Source organism: Pristiophorus japonicus, chromosome 16, assembly GCF_044704955.1.
Source record: "Pristiophorus japonicus isolate sPriJap1 chromosome 16, sPriJap1.hap1, whole genome shotgun sequence".
Taxonomy (NCBI): Eukaryota; Metazoa; Chordata; class Chondrichthyes; family Pristiophoridae; genus Pristiophorus; species Pristiophorus japonicus.
Window position 1 is genome coordinate 80062596 of NC_091992.1, and position 19307 is coordinate 80081902.

The following is a 19307-nucleotide window of genomic DNA, read 5'->3' on the forward strand; positions in this document are numbered from 1 at the left end:
AGATAGATGAGTTGATGGCACAAATAGAAATAATTGGGTATGATCTGATAGCCATTACAGAGATGTGATTGCAAGGTGACCAAGGCTGGGAACTAATATTCAGGGGTATTTGCCATTTCGGAAGGATAGGCAGAAAGGTAAAGGAGGTGGGGTAGCTCTGTTAATATAGGATGAGATCAGTGCAGTAGTGAGAAATGATATTGGCTCAGAAGATCAAGATGTAGAATCAGTTTGGGTGGAGATAAGAAATAATAAGGAAAAGCAGTCACTGGTGGGAGTAGTCTATATGCCCCCTAACAGTAGCTACACTGTAGGACAGAGTATAAATCAAGAAATAATGGAGGCTTGTAAGAAAGGTATGGCAATAATCATGGGCGATTTTAATCTTCATATTGATTGGACAAATCAAATTGGCAAAGGTAACCTTGAGGAAGAGTTCATAAAGTATATTTGGGATGGTTTCCTAGAACAATACATTATGGAACCAACAAGGGAGCAGACTATTTTAGATCTGGTAATGTGTAATGAGACTGGAATGAATGATCTCATAGTAAAGGATCCTCTTGGGAAGCGTGATCATAGCATGGTAGAATTGCAAATTCAATTTGAGGGTGAGAAAGCTAGGTTTCAAACTAGTGTTCGGAACTTAAATAAAGGCAATTACAAAGGTATGAAGGCAGAGTTGGCTAAAGTGGACTGGGAAAATAGATTAAAGGGTAAGACGGCTGATGCACGGTGGCAAACATTTAAGGAAATATTTCATAATTCTCAGCAAAGATATATTCCAATGAGAAAGAAAGACTCTAGGAGAAGGATGAACCATCCGTGGTTAACTAAGGAAGTAAAGGATGGTATCAAATTGAAAATAAATGTGAAAAATAGTGGAAGGCTAGAAGATTGGGAAATTTTTAGAAACCAGCAAAGGACGACTAAAAATATAATAAACAGAGAGAAGATAGTTTATGAGAGTAGACTAGCAAGGAATATAAAAACAGATAGTAGGAGCTTCTACAGGTATATAAAAAGGAAGAGAGTAGCTAAAGTAAACGTTGGTCCCTTAGAGGACGAGACTGGGGAATTAATAATAGCAATCAGCGAAATGGCAGAGACTTTAAACAATATTTTGTATCAGTCTTCACGGTAGAAGACACTAAAAGCATCCCAATAATTGATAATTGAGGAGCTATTGGGAGGGGAGAACTTAAAATAATCACTATCACTAGAGAAAAAGTACTAGGCAAACTAATAGGACTAAAGGTGGACAAGTGCCCTGGACCTGATGGCCTGCATCCTCGGCTTGTAAAAGAAGGGGCTGCAGCGATAGTGGATTCTGGAGAGGTCTCAATGGATTGGAAAACTGAAAATGTGACACCCCTATTAAGAAAGGAGGGAGACAGAAAGCAGGAAAATACAGACAAGTTAGCCTAACATCTGTCATTGAGAAAATGCTGGAGTCCATTATTAAGGAAGTAATAGCAGGACAGTTAGAAAACCGTAACAGAGTCAAGCAGAGTCAGTATGGTTTTATGAAAGGGAAATCATGTTTGACAAATTTGCTAGAGTTTTTTGAGGATGTAACGAGCAGGGTGGATAAAGAGGAACCAGTAGATGTCGTGTATTTGGATTTCCAGAAGACATTCGATAAGATGCCACATAAAAGGTTACTGCATAAGGTAAAAGCTCACAGGATTGGGGGTAATTAACATAGATAGAGGATTGGCTAACTAACAGAAAACAGAGAGTCGGGATAAATGGGTCATTTTCAGGTTGGCAAACTGTAACTAGTGGGGTGCCACAGGGTTCAGTGCTGAGGCTTCAACTATTTACAATCTATATGAATGACTTGGATGAAGGGACTGATTTGCTGATGATTCAAAGATAGGTGGGAATGCAAGTTGTGAGGAGGATGCAAATAATCTGCATAGGGATATAGATAGGCTAAATGAGTGGGCAAAAATTTGGCAGATGGCGTATAATGTGGGACAATGTGAGGTTATCCACTTTGGTAGGAAAAATAAAAATGCTAATTATTATTTAAATGGAGAGAGATTACAAAATGCTGCAGTACAGAGGGATCTGGGTGTCCTTGTACATGAACTACAGAAAGTTAGCGTACAGATACAGCAAGTAATTAGGAAGGCAAATAGAATGTTGGCCTTTATTGCAAGGGGGATGGAATATAAAAGTAGGGAAGTCCTGCTACAACTGGGACCACACCTGGAGAACTGAGTACAGTTTTGGTCTCCTTATTTAAGGAGGGATATGCTTGCATTGGAGGCTGTTCAGAGAAGGTTCACGAGGTTGATTCGTGAGATGAAGGGGTTGTCTTGCGAAGAAAGGTTGAGCAGGTTGGGCTTATACTCATTAGAAGAATGAGAAGTGATCTAATTGAAACATATAAGATTCTGAGGTGGCTTGACAAGGTAGATGCAGAGAGGATGTTTCCTCTGATGGGGGAATCTAGAACTAGGAGGCACAGTTTCAGAATAAGGGGTCGCCCATTTAAAATGGAAATGAGGAGGAATTTCTTCTCTCAGAGGGTCATGAATCTTTGGAATTCTCTACTCCAGAGAGCTGTGGAGGCTGGGTCACTGAATATATTTAAGGTGGAGATAGATACATTTTTGAACCATAGGGCAGTCAAGGGTTATGGGGAGTGGGCAGGGAAGTGGGGTTGAGACCAAGGTCACATCAGTCATGATTTTATTAAATGGCGATGCAGACTCGAGGGGCCAAATAGCCTACTCGTGCTCCTATTTCTTATGTTCTTATAAATCTGGACATCATGGAATGTTTTCCTTCCCTTGTATCTGTGCAAGGTACGTGATAAGCAGAAGTAGACGAAAGGTAGACACTCAGAGAACTTGGAGTGACTCCCTCATCCAATTACTGGCACACCATACCCTAGTGGGTTGAAATGGCTGTTGTGACACGATTGGTTGAAATGCTTCCATTTGGCATTGTTGGTCTTCCATATAGAAGCCTTTTTTGGATTGGCGATGTTGTCGCTATATGTGCTGGAATTTGTATTAACCCCGCACTCAATCGTAATACACTTAGAACAGTGCAGAACATGGCTGATGGAATTTAGTACAAACTAGTACCGCATATAGGAAGGTAAAAATAGACGATATAAGTCTTCCACGACGGGTGTTGAAAGGAATTGAAGTTGAAAGAGATCTAAGAGTATTAGTAGACTCGACATGTACAATCACTGTCGTGCAGCAATCAACAAAACAAATGAAATGCTGAAATATATAACTAAAACAGTCGAGCAACAGTCATGCACAAACTGTGCAGTGGTATCTGGTCAGACCACAGCTTGAGTTTTGGACCCAATTCTGGTCACTAAAACCAGGATATCAAACACTGGTGGTCGTGCCATAGGATTGATCCCTAGTGTCAAAGGACTGGAATTATGAGGAAAGAATGGTGAAAGTTTGCTTTTCATCCTTAAAGGAAGGCAGTTGTGAGGTCCTGTAAGCAGCAAATAGTATGGAAAAGGAAGACAGCTTTGAATTAGCCCATAACAATGGGACAGAAATCAAACTGGCGAAAGGACTGATATTCGGAAGTCCTTTCGGGAAGCAAACCTGCCGTCTTTACTCGATCTGACGTACATGTGACACCAATCCCACACCAATGTGGTTGGCTCTTAACTTCCTTCTGAACTTAGCCGAGCAAGCTTCAGTTGTATCAAACCGCAGTGGTTCAAAAAGGTCCACTACCATCTTCTCAGGGCAACTAGGGATGGGCAATAAATACCAGCCACGCCAATGATGCCCAAATCCTGAGAATCAACAAAAACAATGAACGTCACATGTAATGGACGTCTGGGTAGGGTAATGAAGGCCGAACTCTGAAATTGCTTCAGAAACAATAGTCTTTCTGGAGGGTGAACTATGAGCCGGCACAAACTTGATGGGCTGAATGGCCTCCTTCTTTGTTGTAACCATTCTATGATTCTATGATTCTACGAGCTAAAATGGACATCCTCATCCATATGTATCTCATGGGAATTAAATATTCAGGGGTATTTGAAATCCGGAAGGACAGACAGAAAGGAAAAGGAGGTGGGGTAGCTCTATTGATCAAGGATGGAATCACTGCAATAGTGAGATAAGAATATTGACTCAAATGATCAGGATATTGAAACAGTTTGGGTAGCGATAAGGAATAATAAAGGGAAAAAGTCACTGGTGGGTGTAGTCTATAGGCCCCTAACAGTAGCAACTCTGTTGGTCGGAGCATAAACCAGGAAATAGCGGGGGCTTGTAAAAAGGGAACAGCAATAATCATGGGTGATTTTAACCTCCATATTGATTGGACAAATCAAATTGGTCAGGGTAGCCTTGAGGAAGAGTTCATAGAGTGCATAAGGGATGGGTTCCTTGAGCAGTATGTAACAGAACCAACCAGGGAGTAGGCTATCTTAGATCTGGTCCTGTGTAATGAGACAGGATTAATAAACAATCTCCTAGTAAAGGATCTCCTCGGAATGAGTGATCATAGCATGATTGAATTTCAAATTCAGATGGAGGGTGAGTAAGTTGGATCTCTAACCAGCGTACTAAGCTTAAATAAAGGAGACTATGAAGGGCTGAATTGGCTAAAGTGGACTGGGAAAATAATTAAAGTGTAGGATGGTTGATGAACAGTGGTGTACATTTAAGGAGATATTTCACAACTCTCAAGAAAAATATATTCCAGTGAGGAGGAGAGAGCGAAAGAGAAAAGATAGCCATCCGTGGCTAACTAAAGAAATAAAGGACGGTATCCAATTAAAAACAAGGGCATACAATGCGGCCAAAACTAGTGGGAAGACAGAAAATTGGGAAGCGTTTAAAAGCTAATAAAGAATAAATAAAAAATGATTAAGAAAGGGAAGATAGACTATGAAAGTAAACTAGCACGAAATATAAAAACAGATAACAAGAGTTTCTACAGGTAAATAAAAAGGAAAAGAGTGGTTAGAGTAAATGTTGGTCCCTTAGAAGATGAGACCATGGAATTAGTAATGGGGAACATGGAGATGGCAGAAATTCTGAACAAATATTTTGTATCAGTCTTTACGGTAGAGGACACGAACAATATTCCAACAGTGGATAGTCAAGGGGTTATGGGGGGGAGGAACTTAAGACAATCACAATCACTAAGGAGGTGGTACTCAGTAAGATAATGGGACTAAAGGCAGATAAATCCCCTGGACCTGATAGCTTGCATCCTAGGGTCTTAAGAGAAGTAACGGCAGGGATAGTGGATGCATTGGTTGTAATTTACCAAAATTCCCCGGATTCTGGGGAGGTCCCAGCAGATTGGAAAACTGCAAATGTAACGCCCCTATTTAAAAAAGGAGGCAGACAAAAAGCAGGAAGCTATAGACCAGTTAGCCTAACATCTGTGGTTGGAAGATGTTGGAGTCCATTATTAAAGAAGCAGTAGCAGGACATTTGGAAAAGCAAAATTCAGTCAGGCAGAGTCAGCATGGATTCATGAAGGGGAAATCATGCTTGACAAATCTTCTAGAATTTTTTGAGGATGTAACTAGTAGAGTGGACAAGGGAAAACCAGTGGATGTGGTGTATTTGGACTTTCAAAAGGCTTTTGACAAGGTCCCACACAAGAGATTAGTGTGCAAAAGTAAAGCACATGATATTGGGGGTAATCTACTGACGTGGATAGAGAACTGGCAGACAGGAAGCAGAAAGTCGGGATAAATGGGTCCTTTTCAGAATGGCAGGCAGTTTGCAGATGACACTAAGCTGGGTGGCGGTGTGAGCTCTGAGGAGGACGCAAAGAGGCTGCAGGGTGACTTCGACAGGTTAGGTGAGTGGGCAAATGCATGGCAGATGCAATATAATGTCGATAAATGTGAGGTTATCCACTTTGGTGGCAAAAACACGAAGGCAGAATATTATCTGAATGGCTGCAGATTAGGAAAAGGGGAGGTGGAACGAGACCTGGGTGTCATAGTCCATCAGTCATTGAAAGTTGACATGCAGGTACAGCTGACGGTGAAGAAGGCAAATGGCATGTTGGCCTTCATAGCTAGGGGATTTGAGTATAGGAGCAGGGAGGTCTTACTGCAGTTGTACAGGGCCTTGGTGAGGCCTCACCTGGAATATTGTGTTCAGTTTTGGTCTCGTAATCTGAGGAAGGACATTCTTGCTATTGAGGGAGTGCAGCGAAGGTTCACCAGACTGATTCCTGGGATGGCAGGACTGACATATGGGGAGAGACTGGATCGACTGGGCCTGTATTCACTGGAGTTTAGAAGGATGAGAGGGGATCTCATAGAAACATATAAAATTCTGACGGGACTGAACAGGTTAGATTTAGGAAGAATGTTCCCGATGTTGGGGAAGTCCAGAACCAGGGGACACAGTCTAAGGATAAGGGGTAAGTCATTTAGGACTGAGATGAGGAGAAACTTCTTCACTCAGAGAGTTGTTAACCTGCGTAATTCTCTACCGCAGAGAGTTGTTGATGCCAGTTCATTGAATATATTCAAGAGGGAGTTAGATATGGCCCTTACGGCTAAAGGGATCAAGGGGTATGGAGAGAAAAGAGGGAAAGGGGTATTGAGGTGACTGGTCAGCCATGATCTTATTGAATGGTGGTGCAGGCTCGAAGGGCCGAATGTCTTACTCCTGCACCTATTTTCTATGTTTCTATGAAACACAAAAGGTTGGTATGCACGTACAGCAAGTGATCAGGAAGGCCAATGGATTCTTGGCCTTTATTGCAAAGGGGATGGAGTATAAAAGCAGGGAAGTCTTGCTAAAGTTGTACAGGATATTGGTGATGCCATACCTGGAATACTGCGAGCAATTTTGATTTCCATATTTACGAAAGGATATACTTGCTATGGAGGCAGTTCAGAGAAGGTTCACAAGGTTGATTCCAGAGATGAGGGGGTTGACTTATAAAGAAAGGTTGAGTAGGTTGGGTCTCTACTCATTGGAATTCAGAAGAATGAGAGGTGATCTTATCGAAACGTATAAAATTATGAGGATGCTTCCACTGATAGGGGAGACTAGAACTAGAGGGCATAATCTTAGAATAAGGGGCCGCGCATTTAAAACTGAGATGAGGAGAAATTTCTTCTCTCAGAGGGTTGTGGATCTGTGGAATTTGCTGCTGCAGAGAGCTGTGGAAGCTGGGACATTGAATAAATTTAAGTCAGAAATAGACAGTTTCTTAAACAATAAGGGAATAAGAGGTTATGGAGAGCGGGCAGGGAAGTGGACCTGAGTCCATGATCGGATCAGCCATGATCTTATTAAATGACGGAGCAGGTTTGAGGGGCCGTATGGCCTACTCCTGCTCCTATTTCTTATGTTCTTATGTTATGATCTTATAATCTTGTAAACATCAGTTTATTCACATTTAAAGGACATTTTCCCTGGTATTTTTTTGAAAGCTGCATATTTATAAAGAGTCAAAATTGGACCCAATTTTCTTTCCAATAAAATCACAGAATGCAGCTTATACATTACAACAGTGACTACACTCCAAAAGTACTTCATTGACTGTAAAGCACTTGATACATCCAGTAGTCGTGAAAGGCACTATATAATCTAATTTGAGCGAGACTTTCGGCACATCATCGCCCATTTAGCACCCAGTTAGTGCTCATTTAGTGCTGAGATTCAGGTTATCGCACATATTTGATGATAAATGGAAACTAGCGCCCGATTATCGCCCAGATTATCATCGAGCGCTACTTTTGGCATTTCGCCCATATACTGCTCAAATGATCGTTCGCCCAAAAAAACGCTCAAGGAAAGCTGCACTCACCTGACCTTAACCCGGTGGTATGGACGCCATTTTGTTAATCGAAGGAAGTTTAATAAAGGCTGCTTTAAGTGGTTGGGAGCATTGAAGTAATTCGTGAGTGTTTTTAAGGGCGTATTTGAATCTTGCCAATCATCTAATCACATTGTGCTTAATTTCCAGTTTATATTGTATTTGTTGAGGACAATTCAATAAGGCAGTTTAGGGCATTTGTGGTGATTTATAGTGATGGGGCCTGTAATTTCTCAACCAGTTTTGATGACTACTCACATGCTGCAGAATAGAGATGGGAGAAGATTTATTGAAGAATATTATGTGCCCAATCAAAGAGGTGGCAGACTGCTGAGGAGGAGGAGACGTTACACCCAACGCATTTACAGGGATAAGCGATCATACCTGGACTTGTTCGCTAACACGTGCGTTATAAGGCTGCGATTCCGAAAGGAGGTCATCAGTGAGATATGCCAGCTAACTAATGGAGATCTGCAGCCTACCAGCATCATCAGGACTGCACTGACCATTGAGGTTAAGGTTACTGCGGCACTTTCCTTCTGCGCATCAGGCTCCATTTGCTGCATCGCTCAGGATGCCACACATTTCTGCATTCGACAGGTGACTGAAGCCCTTTACGCACGCAGGATGGACTTTATAAACTTCCCTATGACTAGGGAGGCACAGAGTGAGAGGGCTTTGGGGTTCTCGAGAATATCAAACTTCCTCAAGCTGCAGGGAGCAATAGACTGTATGCACATCGCCCTGCGAGCACCTTTACAGGATGCAGAGGTGTTTCGGAACCGAAAGGGATTCCATTCCCTCATTGTGCAGCTTGTTGTCGACCACAAGCAAATAATCATGGCAGTAAATGAAAGTTTTCCAGGGGCCATCCATGATGCGCACATCTTGCATGAGAGCACATTCTCTGACCTGTTGAAGAGTCAGCCACAAGGTCATGGTTGGATGCTGGGCAATAAATGATATGACCTTGCCAGCTGGCTCATGATCCCTCCCTGCGTAAGCCCCAGACAGAAGCCGAGAAGCTCTGCAATGAAAGCCACATAGCCACAGGCAATATCGTCGAGAAGACAATTGAACTTCTGAAGCAGATGCCTGGACCTCTCAGGAGGCAACCTACAATATCACCTTGTTCACCTCAGGTCGCTGAGTTCATTGTGGTGTGCTGCATGCTAGCTATCAGGAGAGGACAACAATTGGCAGATGGGACTGTTGGTCCACCTCAGGTCAGAGGGGAGGTAGAAGAGGGGGATGAGGAGGAGGAGGACGAGGAACTCAGGGAGGACAATCAGCCTGGCGATGAACCCATGATCCCCCTCCCCCCCACCCACACCACTGGAAAGGCCCCGTGGTAGCTACACAGCTGCAAACCTGTTGCGTCAGCAGCTCATAAATGAACGCTTTGCGTGAAGTTACTTTGGTGACAGTTATAGTTGCGTTACATTTCATCCTTGCCTGGCCTGGCCTGGCCTGGCATCTGAAGCCCCCTATTCCCACTTACACCCCTAGTAACGGGACCAAGTCGTCTTGCAGTAGAACACCTCAAGGGCTGCTGCTGTGGGCGGGACGGGGGGCGGGGGGGAGTGGGGGGGGGGCGGGGGTGACGTTGGCAGATGGACTTCAGGGGGCCGAGGAGAAGACGTTTCCGAAGAAACTTCTTCTGAGTCAGAAGGAACTGGTTCCTCCTGACTCGCATCTGTCCAAATGATAGTAGTACGGCACCTTGGGGTGTAATGCCGTATCCCGAAACTATCGCCTGCTGCATGGCATCGATGGAGTTAGCTGTTCGCCGCATTGCCACAACCATCTGCCCCATGTCCTCCGAGATTCTGGCCGGTCAACCCACCAAGCACTTGGAGGAGCTCTCGACCAATGTCTACGCTCGCCCTCAACAGAGACACCATGTCCTCGTTCACATTTGCCCGTCTCAGCGCGTGCCTACCTCGCCGACCCACCCTCCGCGGGGTAGATGTGGGCACTGGACGACTCGGAGTGCCCTGCTGCAAGCTGCTTGGCCCCGCTAATTCATCCGCTGAGGATGACGTGGCCTCAGGCACTTCCTCCACCGGTGCATCACCTTCCTCGGTAATATCATCTTCACCCGTGGTGAGCACGACCTGCAGCAATGGGGGTGATGCTCCTGTGGCCTCTCAATGTGCCTGGAAGCCTGGGGAGCTGGAAAACATAATGGAAGTTAGTAGAAGAGAAGGGGAGACATGAGAATGCTTGCGCTGCACAGGCATATGTACGAGGAGCAACACTACTGTAATAAACGTGAACGAGAGATGTTGCATACAATCAACATGAAAGTACAGAAGAGTACAGAAGCTGCATCCATAACATTACATCATTCATATATTATAATCAAATGGCAGTAAATTACTTTAACTTACCACTGGTTTACACATTACTCATGTGGCGCAAGAACGGGATCTGCACCACCATGGGTGGCAGAACGATAATGCGTGCCTAAAAGGGCAGAGGCACACTCCTCCAAATCAGTCAAAGCGTGAAGATCAGCAGGCCCTCCGCTGGTACGCCACTGCTCGGCTTGATTCTTAGACATCTTCCTCCGCAAATGTGACAAGAGAATGGCATAAGCTAATTGCCTCGGTACTATTATGGAAACACACAGATATTGTAATCCACAATTAGTCATTCCACATGCTATTCATCGTTAACGTTAACGTTATATGCTAATACGGTTTGCATCCAATTGATACCTGGTTATCACATCTATATTCAGAGAAAAGATCGTGTTTAGGAACTAATGCTTTACACCAACCCTCTCGCATACAATCCCCAGGAAAGGCCCCATCCACGGTGTAAAGTCCTATCCCCTCAGTACAGATTCACATGAGGCATGTAGTGAAGTCAAGGTCACTCTGGACCTGCACCTTTATTTCACAGCTCTGGAATGCTGCACTTGCCTGAGACCTGTCCTTATATACCTGTCTCTTGCAAGTGCACCCCTGGTGGTAAGGTATGCTGTTGGTTACAGGTCATATCTTATTACAGTTATGTATAGCATGTTAGGATACAATTATATATAATAATGTAAGATACATGACATCACCCTCCCCCAAGGTCTTATTGTCTTTATACGTTCAGTCTCTCAGGTGGTCTACGCTCTCGCGTGGAGCGTCTGAGTTGTGGTCAGTTGTTTGCCTTGGTGTCTGTTTTTCTTTGGGTGTGGTTGCTGGTATCTCGCCTGGGCTGTCTGTTTCGATTGGTGTGATTGTTGTTGACTCGCCTGGGCTGTCTGTTGGGATTGCCCTTTCCTCAGGTTGTTCCCTCTGTCTGTCCACCAGGTGTGGTGCGAGTTCCACATTGTAGTCTGCCTCTGGTTCCGCAGTGTTGTTGGTAAATCTGCTTTTGACTTGGTCTACATGCCTCCGGCAGGTTTTGCCATTGTCCATTTGTACTACCAGTAGCCTGTTTCCTTCCTTGCCCGTTACTGTCCCTGCAAGCCATTTGGGACCCCTGCCATACTTTAGTAACACTTTGTCCCCTATCTCATTCCATCACCCCCTCGAATTTCTATCATGGTACTCAGTCAGCTTACGGCGCTTTGCCTCAACGATTTCATGCATGTCTGGGAGGATTAATGAGAGCCTTGTTTTTAAAGTCCTTTTCATCAACAGTTGCGCGGGGGGGATCCCAGTCAGTGAGTGCGGACGAGATCTGTATGCCAGCAGCAGTCACGACAGGCGACCCTGTAGCGTGGGACCTTGGATTTTAAGCATGTGTTGTTTAATGATTTGCACTGCTCTCTCCGCCTGGCCGTTGGAGGTTGGCTTGAACGGTGCCGTCTTGATGTGATTTATGCCGTGGTCAATTATAAAGTCTTGGAATTCTGCACTGGTGAAGCACGGACCATTGTCACTGACCAATATGTCAGCGATTCCATGCGTTGCAAATATGGTTGCGAGGCTCTCCACAGTGGTGGAGGTTGTGCTCGAGTTTAAAATGGTGCATTCGATCCACTTTGAAAATGCATCTACAACTACGAGGAACATTTTGCCCATGAATGGGCCCGCATAGTGTATGTGCACCCGCGACCACGGTTTGGTAGGCCAGGGCCAGGGGCTCAGTGGAGCCTCCCTGGGGGCATTGCTGAGTTGGGCACAAATGGTGCACCTTCAGACGCAGAGCTCCAAGTCCGCGTCAATACCAGGCCACCAGACGTGGGATCTGACTATGGCCTTCATGAGAACGATCCCCGGGTGCTCGCAATGGAGTTCCCGGACAAATGCCTTTCTGCCTCGCAGAGGCATGACTACTCGGTTGCCCCACATCAGGCAGTCTGCTTGTAGGGATAGCTCATGCATGCGCCTGTGAAAGGGTTTCAATTCCTCGGGGCAGGCATCGCGAGCCTCTGCCCAGTCACCTGTTAGGAATCATCTTTTTAGTAAGGATAACGTGGGGTCGCTGGCCGTCCAGGCTCTGATTTGGCGAGCCATCATGGGCGAACCTGTGGACTCAAAGGCATTGATTGCCATGACTATCTCACAGTCCTGTTCATCAGACCCTTCCGTGGTCACCAGGGGTAGCCTGCTGAGCGCATCGGCACAGTTGTCTGTGCCTGGTCTGTGCCTTATTGTGTAGTCGTAGGACGCCAGCATGGGTGCCCACCGTTGAATTCGCGCCGAGGCATTGCCATTTATTGCCTTGCTCTCGGATAGGAGGGACGTGAGGGGCTTGTGGTCGGTTTCTAAAGCGAACCTGGCCCCGAAAAGGTATTGGTGCATCTTTTTGACACCGTACACGCACGCGAGCGCCTCCTTCTCTACCATTCCGTACCCGCGCTCTGCCCGTGAAAGTGACCTGGAGCCATAAGCTATGGGTTGTAATTTGCCCGCACTATTGACATGTTGCAAAACGCACCCGACCCCATACACTGACGCATCGCATTTGAGAACTAGCTTTTTACTTGGGTCAAAGAAAGTCAAAACACTGTTGGAGCACAGAAGGTTGCGTGCCTTATTGAAGGCGCGTTCCTGGGCGTCCCCCCAGAACCAATCGCACCCCTTCCTGAATAGCACGTGGAGAGGCTCCAGCAGCGTGCTTAAGTTCTGCATAAAGTTCCCAAAGTAATTGAGTAGCCCGAGAAAGGCGCGCAGTTCTGAGACATTCCGGGGCCTGGGTGCCAGGCGAATTGCTTCTGTTTTGGACTCTGTTGGGCGGATTCCATCAGCGGCAATCCTTCTGACCAAAAATTCAACCTCGGGTGCGAGAAACAGGCACTTGGATTTCTTGACTCGTAGGCCTACCCGATCCAACCGCTTTAGTACTTCCTCCAAATTACGGAGATGGGAGTCGGTGTTCCTGCCCGTGATAAGTATGTCGTCTTGAAATACAACCGTCCCCGGGATGGACTTGAGCAGACTCTCCATGTTGCGCCTCGGTCAATTCTTGCGGCATATACGCAAATGTGAGGTCTAATTTTGAGAAAAGTTTACCTCCAGCCAATGTGGCAAATAAGTCCTCCGCTCTGGGCAGCGGGCACTGGTCCTGTAGGGAGACTCTGTTTATGGTAGATTTGTAGTCCCCACAGATCCATCAGGCTTGCCCAGTCGCTAAATTCCACAGGTGATATAATGCCTTCCCGCAGAAGTCTGTCTAGTTCGTGTTCAATCTTTTCCCTCATCACATAGGGTACAGCTCTGGCCTTGTGATGGACCGGTCAAGCATCCTGTGTGATGTAGATTTTGACTTTAGCCCCTTTGAAAGTGCCCACACCTGGCTGAAAGAGATGTTCAAATCGTTTTATAACTGTTGAGCAGGAGGTCCGTTCCTCTAATGACATGGCATGGACATCATCCCATTTCCAGTTTAGTTTTGCCAGCCAGCTTCTCCCCAGCAGTGCTGGGGGTTCTCCGGGGACAATCCACAGGGGAAGTCGGTTCACTGTCCCTTTGTGTGTGACAGAGAGCATGGCGCTGCCGAGGACTGGTACGATTTCTTTGGTGTAGGTCCTTAGTGTGGTGTCAACCCTTGTGAGTTTTGGTCTGTCTCTTTTATGCGGCTTCAGTTGTTCAAATTGTTGAGCCCCCATGAGAGATTAACTCGCTCCCGTATCCAACTCCATATTGACAGATATTCCATTGAGTGGGACCCTCATCATTATAGGAGGCATCGTGTTGTAAGAGCAACAGCCATTGATCGTGTTGACCCGCTGTACATTGGTGTCCCGGGTACTGTCCCCACCATCTTCTGGTCCGCTTTCCGACCCATCCGATTCGTATACCAGCCGAGCTGCCGTTTGTTTGCACATGCGGGCCAAATGCCTTGTATATTCACAATTTCTGCAAACAGCCTGCTGAAATCGACATCCCTTTGACGAGTGCCCACCCCCACACCTCCAGCACAGACCTGTTCTATTGTTTAAAGTGTTCCCAAAGAATGAGCTGCGTCTGGCTGATCTCTCTTGAGCTTCTCTCAGTTTGTAGTTGATTGCTCGCATTGTGGGTTGATGAGGTGTGAACGGCCGTTCCTGTGGCCCTTGATGGCTTCTGCCTGTTGTCGAGAGCCTGTTCTCCCGGTTTTGTCTGTGTGTAGGGGTAGCAGCTTGTCTAATGCTGTGAACTCCTTGTTCCATTATTTCATTAGATGTTGGACCTGCATTGTAAATCAACTCGTTTCTTCTTCCCCTACCAAGAATGTCTGTGCAACCAGTGCTGCTGCCTCTAAGGTCAGGTTCTTGGTCTCTATGAGCTTTCGGAATATGCCTGCGTGGCCTATTCCTTCAATGAAAAAGTCTCTCAGCATTTCTCTCCTCAGTTCATCGGAGAACTCACATAAACTAGCCAACCTCCGAAGTTCCGCCACGAAGTCGGGTGTGCTCTGGCCCACACAGCATCTGTAGTTGTAGAACCTGTATCTGGCCATGTGTAGGCTGCTCGCTGGCTTCAGGTGGTCTCTTACCAGTGTGCTCAATTCTTCAAACGACTTGCTTGCTGGTTTCTCGGGTGCCAACAGATCCTTCATTAAAGCGTATGTTTTCGAGCCACAGCTGGTCAAGAGATGGGCTCTTCTCTTGTCTGCCTTATCGTCGCCTAACCAGTCTTTGGTTACAAAGCTTTGCTGGAGCCTTTCTATAAAGTCCTCCCAATTGTCTCCCGCATTGTACTTTTCATCTGATCCGTTGTTTGCCATTCTGTGGATTCTGTAATCCCATCCTCATCGCCACTGTAAAGTCCTGTCCCCTCAATACAGATTCACACAAGGCATGTAGTGAAGTCAAGGTCACTCTGGATCTGCACCTTTATTTCACAGCTCTGGAATGCTGCACTTGCCTGAGACCTGTCCTTATGTACCTGTCTCTTGCAAGTGCACCCCTGGTGGTAAGGTATGCTATTGGTTACAGGTCATAGCTTATTGCAATCATGTAGTCATGTATAGCATGTTAGGATGCAGTTATATATAATAATGTAAGATACATGACACACAGGCCATGTCATTCAGCGCCTGAGGGGAAGGAGCTGGGTTATTGCAATCGATGGAGACCCCCGCGGTGAGGCAATCAGGACTGCTGTTGAGCTGGTGAGCTCGGCAATGACAGGACCATGAGGGGAGGGGGCACCGTGTCCATGGGCTGTGCTCAGAGACCTCGGTGTGGCTGGAGCTAATGTCCCAAAGTGTTCCAGGGCAGACAGTGAGCCAGGGCAGCTCTCCCCCAGTCCAGGCTGGATCACTGTGTGACTGACAGCAATCAGAGAGACTCACACAGTCTGGGCAAAGCTGAGTGGCCCCCTCAGCACTCAGTCGTGCCCCCATCCACCAACCTAACCAAAAAGGAGATGGTGCCCAAGTTAAAGAGTTGCTTACAGCACACAAGCAACGATATAATTTAATAATTCTCCTTCTAAACTAAAGTGGTAGAAATGCCCAGTGTTTGCAGTCTGTGTTTCCAGTCATTCCTTTGGCCCCAATTTTCGATCAAAGTGTTTAAATAATAATTAATACTCTCGATTAAGATGTATCTCAGCAAGATTAGAGTTAAAGGACTCAGGTTCCGACCCCAGTCCAAATCTTAACAAGGAAGCTACCCAAGATTACCCAGCTTAATTACAATCTGGCAGATTTACATTCTAATTAATGAGTCAGTGCACTATTACAATTATAAATTTCGCTTGCGGCACTGGTCTGGCTCTCTTATATCATGGACCTCGGCAATATCAGCCCATATTTTTCTGTAAGTTCTGGGGGGTGGGGGGGGGCGGTCCCATGCCCACCCCGGGTTAATTGGACACACCGAGTCGCCACCTCGTGGACCAAGGCCTTGTTCGCCTCTTCAGGGAACAGTTTCGCCCTCCTTCTCCCTCCAACCTCCCCAGCACTCTCCCCCGACTCTTCATGCTCCATCTCTATCACAACGTTATCCATTATTTATACTTCAAATGACAAGCTCGACAATTAACACCCTTCGCTCAGAAATCCTCTCTCGCTCTCCCTCCCTTTGTGTTCTGAGCATGCGCAGATGACCCCTGACCTCCCGAATTGTGGGAAAAGTTATTTGCCTAAAAAAAAACGCGCATGCGCAGAATGGCCGTTGCTATGGGTGCCAGCCTTGCACGACTAAATACATCGTTATCACCCATTTCACATCGCTAAGGCTATCGCCCAAATTAAAAAGGCGATATTCCGGCGATCCTGAAGAATAAAAACACCACTTAGGCCGGAAATATCGAGCGATCACAGAGGAAAGTCTAGCCCAAGTCTTTCTTTTATACTGAAAGTGATGTGTTTTAATTTACTTTTTACATGTATGATCCTCTATGTATCCTCCAAATGCACGTTAGCCCCGCAATATTTCTTGCCGTGCTCAGCACCGCTTCTAACTTGTGCACGTCCACGTTTCAGTGGGTATGCTGTCGGTGATGATGCTGTAGTGCTTCCATAGGTGATGGGATAATGGTTGGTATCGGCTGATTTTCCTGAGACCCAAGACACCCTCAGGCTTTGGTGGCAACTGCTTTTGTTGTCCCTTCATCAGTGCTATGAAGCTCTTGTGCCTGAGTTGTTAGGGTGGTTTAGTTTTGAGAGGTCTGCCGATGGGACAGATCTCATACTACTACACGTATCAGCTGTGGCTCAGTGGGCGGCACTCTCGGTGGGAGGGGCTAGGAGTGAACAGGTGCTGCAGATTACTGCTGGGAGTTGGAGTGAGACTGTAAAAGATTGGTGGTGGGTTTTTGGATTGTTTTTTCCAGGCTTAAGGACTTTTTGGCCCATAAACAGCAGCCAGATGGCTGTCCCTCAGAGGGCAGTGTTCCCAGGATGAATTTAATCAGGGGAGAAAATGTTGGGGGAAGGGAGAATAAAAAGCCCAAAGATTTGGGCCAGGACCCTAGGAGGTTTGGAAAAGAAAACATGGGTGGTTCAGTGTGAGGACAAGCAGATGCTAGCTTGGGATATAATCCAGGTGGTACATGAGGACTGTGGTGAGGGAAGTTGCTTTGCTTGCTGAACAAAGCCGAATGTTGGGTTTGAGGTGATGGTCAGTGGCCGAGAGGAGGTGGAAAGACTTTTACTGAGTTTGAAGGTTGGTGAGAAGTACTTGGATGTATCTCTGCTGTATTCTGAAGAGGTGGTGGTTTCATTCTTAAATCTGCAAGTTTATGGTGAGGACAATGTGTAATAAAAAAGTTGTTCAGCAATAAAGAGGAGATACTATTCTGGAATGTGGGTAGCCGATGGAACCCGTTATGTATAGATGCGGTTCCCAGAGGGGGTGAAGTCATTATCCTAAAGTATGAAATTTGCGACAATGGAAGGAGTGCAGTACTTCCGGGTTCTGCATGATAACCAGGTGAAGGTTTGCTATTACTGTCTTGGGCACGACCATCTTGTAAGCAGCTGTCCAGACCTATACTGTTATAACTGTGGCAAGTCTGGACATATCGCTCGGAGATGCAAGGCGGAGAGCTGTGCGGTTTGTCACAAAGGCCCAACCCGCTGTAAGTGTGAGGCAGAAGGAAGCCCCTTGAGTGATGAGGAGATGGGACAAGGTGTAGGAGGTGTGAGTGGAGTGGCCAGAAGAGCAGGCGGAGGACACAGCCGCCGAACGGAATGAGGAAAGAGCGCAAGAAGAGGCAAAAAATTGCGGAGCATAGAATAGGATGGAGATGGTGGAAAACACACCAAGTAAGGTGGAAAAGGACAAAGACAGCAGAGGGCAGCACGCGTCAAGGGCAGAGTCGAGCCATAATTCGGCTAGGCTCTCCCTAAAGAATCGGGTGTCCGGTGGGGGGGGGGGGGGGGGGTGCAGCGGAGGCGGGAGCGAGGTGCGGGGTAAGTGTAAAAACTCCAAAGAAAGACGGGGAGTTGGAAATCTCAGGGAGCAGGAGGGGGTAAGACAAGGAGAGAGGGCAAGAGGCAGGAGCCTTAAAGGGGCAGCAGGACATCGAAACATAGAAATATGGAAAATAGGTGCAGGAGTAGGCCATTCGGCCCTTCGAACCTGCACCATCATTCAATATGATCATGGCTGATCATGCAACTTTAGTACCCCATTCCTGTTTTCTCTCCATACCCCTTGATCCCATTTGCCGTAAGGGCCACATCTAGTTCCCTTTTGAATATATCTAACGAACTGGCCTTAACAACTTTCTTTGGTAGAGAATTCCACAGGTTCACACTTCTCTGAGTGAAGAAGTTTCTCCTCATCTCGGTCCGAAATGACTTACCACTTATCCTTATTCTGTGACCCCTGGTTCTGGACTCACCCAACATCGGGAACATTCTTCCTGCATCTAATCTGTCCAATCCCGTCAGAATTTTATATGTTTCTATGAGATCCCCTCTCATTCTTCTAAATTCCAATGACTATAAGCCTAGTCGATCCAGTTTTTCTTCATATGTCAGTCCTGCCATCCCAGGAATCAGTCTGGTGAAACTTTGCTGCACTCCCTTAATAGCAAGAATGTCCTTCCTCTAATTAGGAGACCAAAACTGTACACAATATTCAAGGTGTGGCCTCACAAAGGCCCTGTACTACTTCAGTAAGACCTCCCTGCTCCTATGCTCAAATCCTCTCGCTATGAAGGCCATTTTCCTTCTTCACCACCTGCTGTACCTGCATGCCAACTTTCAAAGGGCACTTGCCCTTTTCCTAATCTGTCACCATTCAGATAATATTCTGCCTTCCTGTTTTTGCCACCAAAGTGGATAACCTCACATTTATCCACATTATACTGCATCCGCCATGCATTTGCCCACTCACCCAACCTGTCCAAGTCACCCTGCAGCCTCTTAGCATCCTCCTCAGAGCTTATACTGCCACCCAGCTTAGTGTCATCTACAAATTCCGTTGTCTAAATCATGAATGTATATTGTAAATAGCTGGGGTCCCAGCACTGAACTTTGCGGTACCCCAGGAGTCACTGCCTGCCATTCTGAAAAGGACCCGTTTACCCCGACTCTCTGCTTTCTGTCTGCCAACTAGTTCTCTATCCACGTCAATACATTACCCACAATACCATATGCTTTGATTT

General features: G+C 46.2%; 1 protein-coding gene across 1 annotated transcript in view; it reads left to right on the forward strand.

Annotated features, from left to right (window-relative positions):
- The first annotated feature begins 9542 nt into the window (after positions 1-9542).
- The window catches only part of LOC139226201 (somatostatin receptor type 2-like), a 33895-nt gene continuing 24130 nt past the window's right edge, over positions 9543-19307 (forward strand). The window contains exons 1-2 of the mRNA XM_070856831.1: positions 9543-9774; positions 17671-17771. Coding sequence (XP_070712932.1) covers positions 9543-9774; positions 17671-17771 — 333 coding nt within the window. The remainder of the gene's footprint in view (positions 9775-17670; positions 17772-19307) is intronic.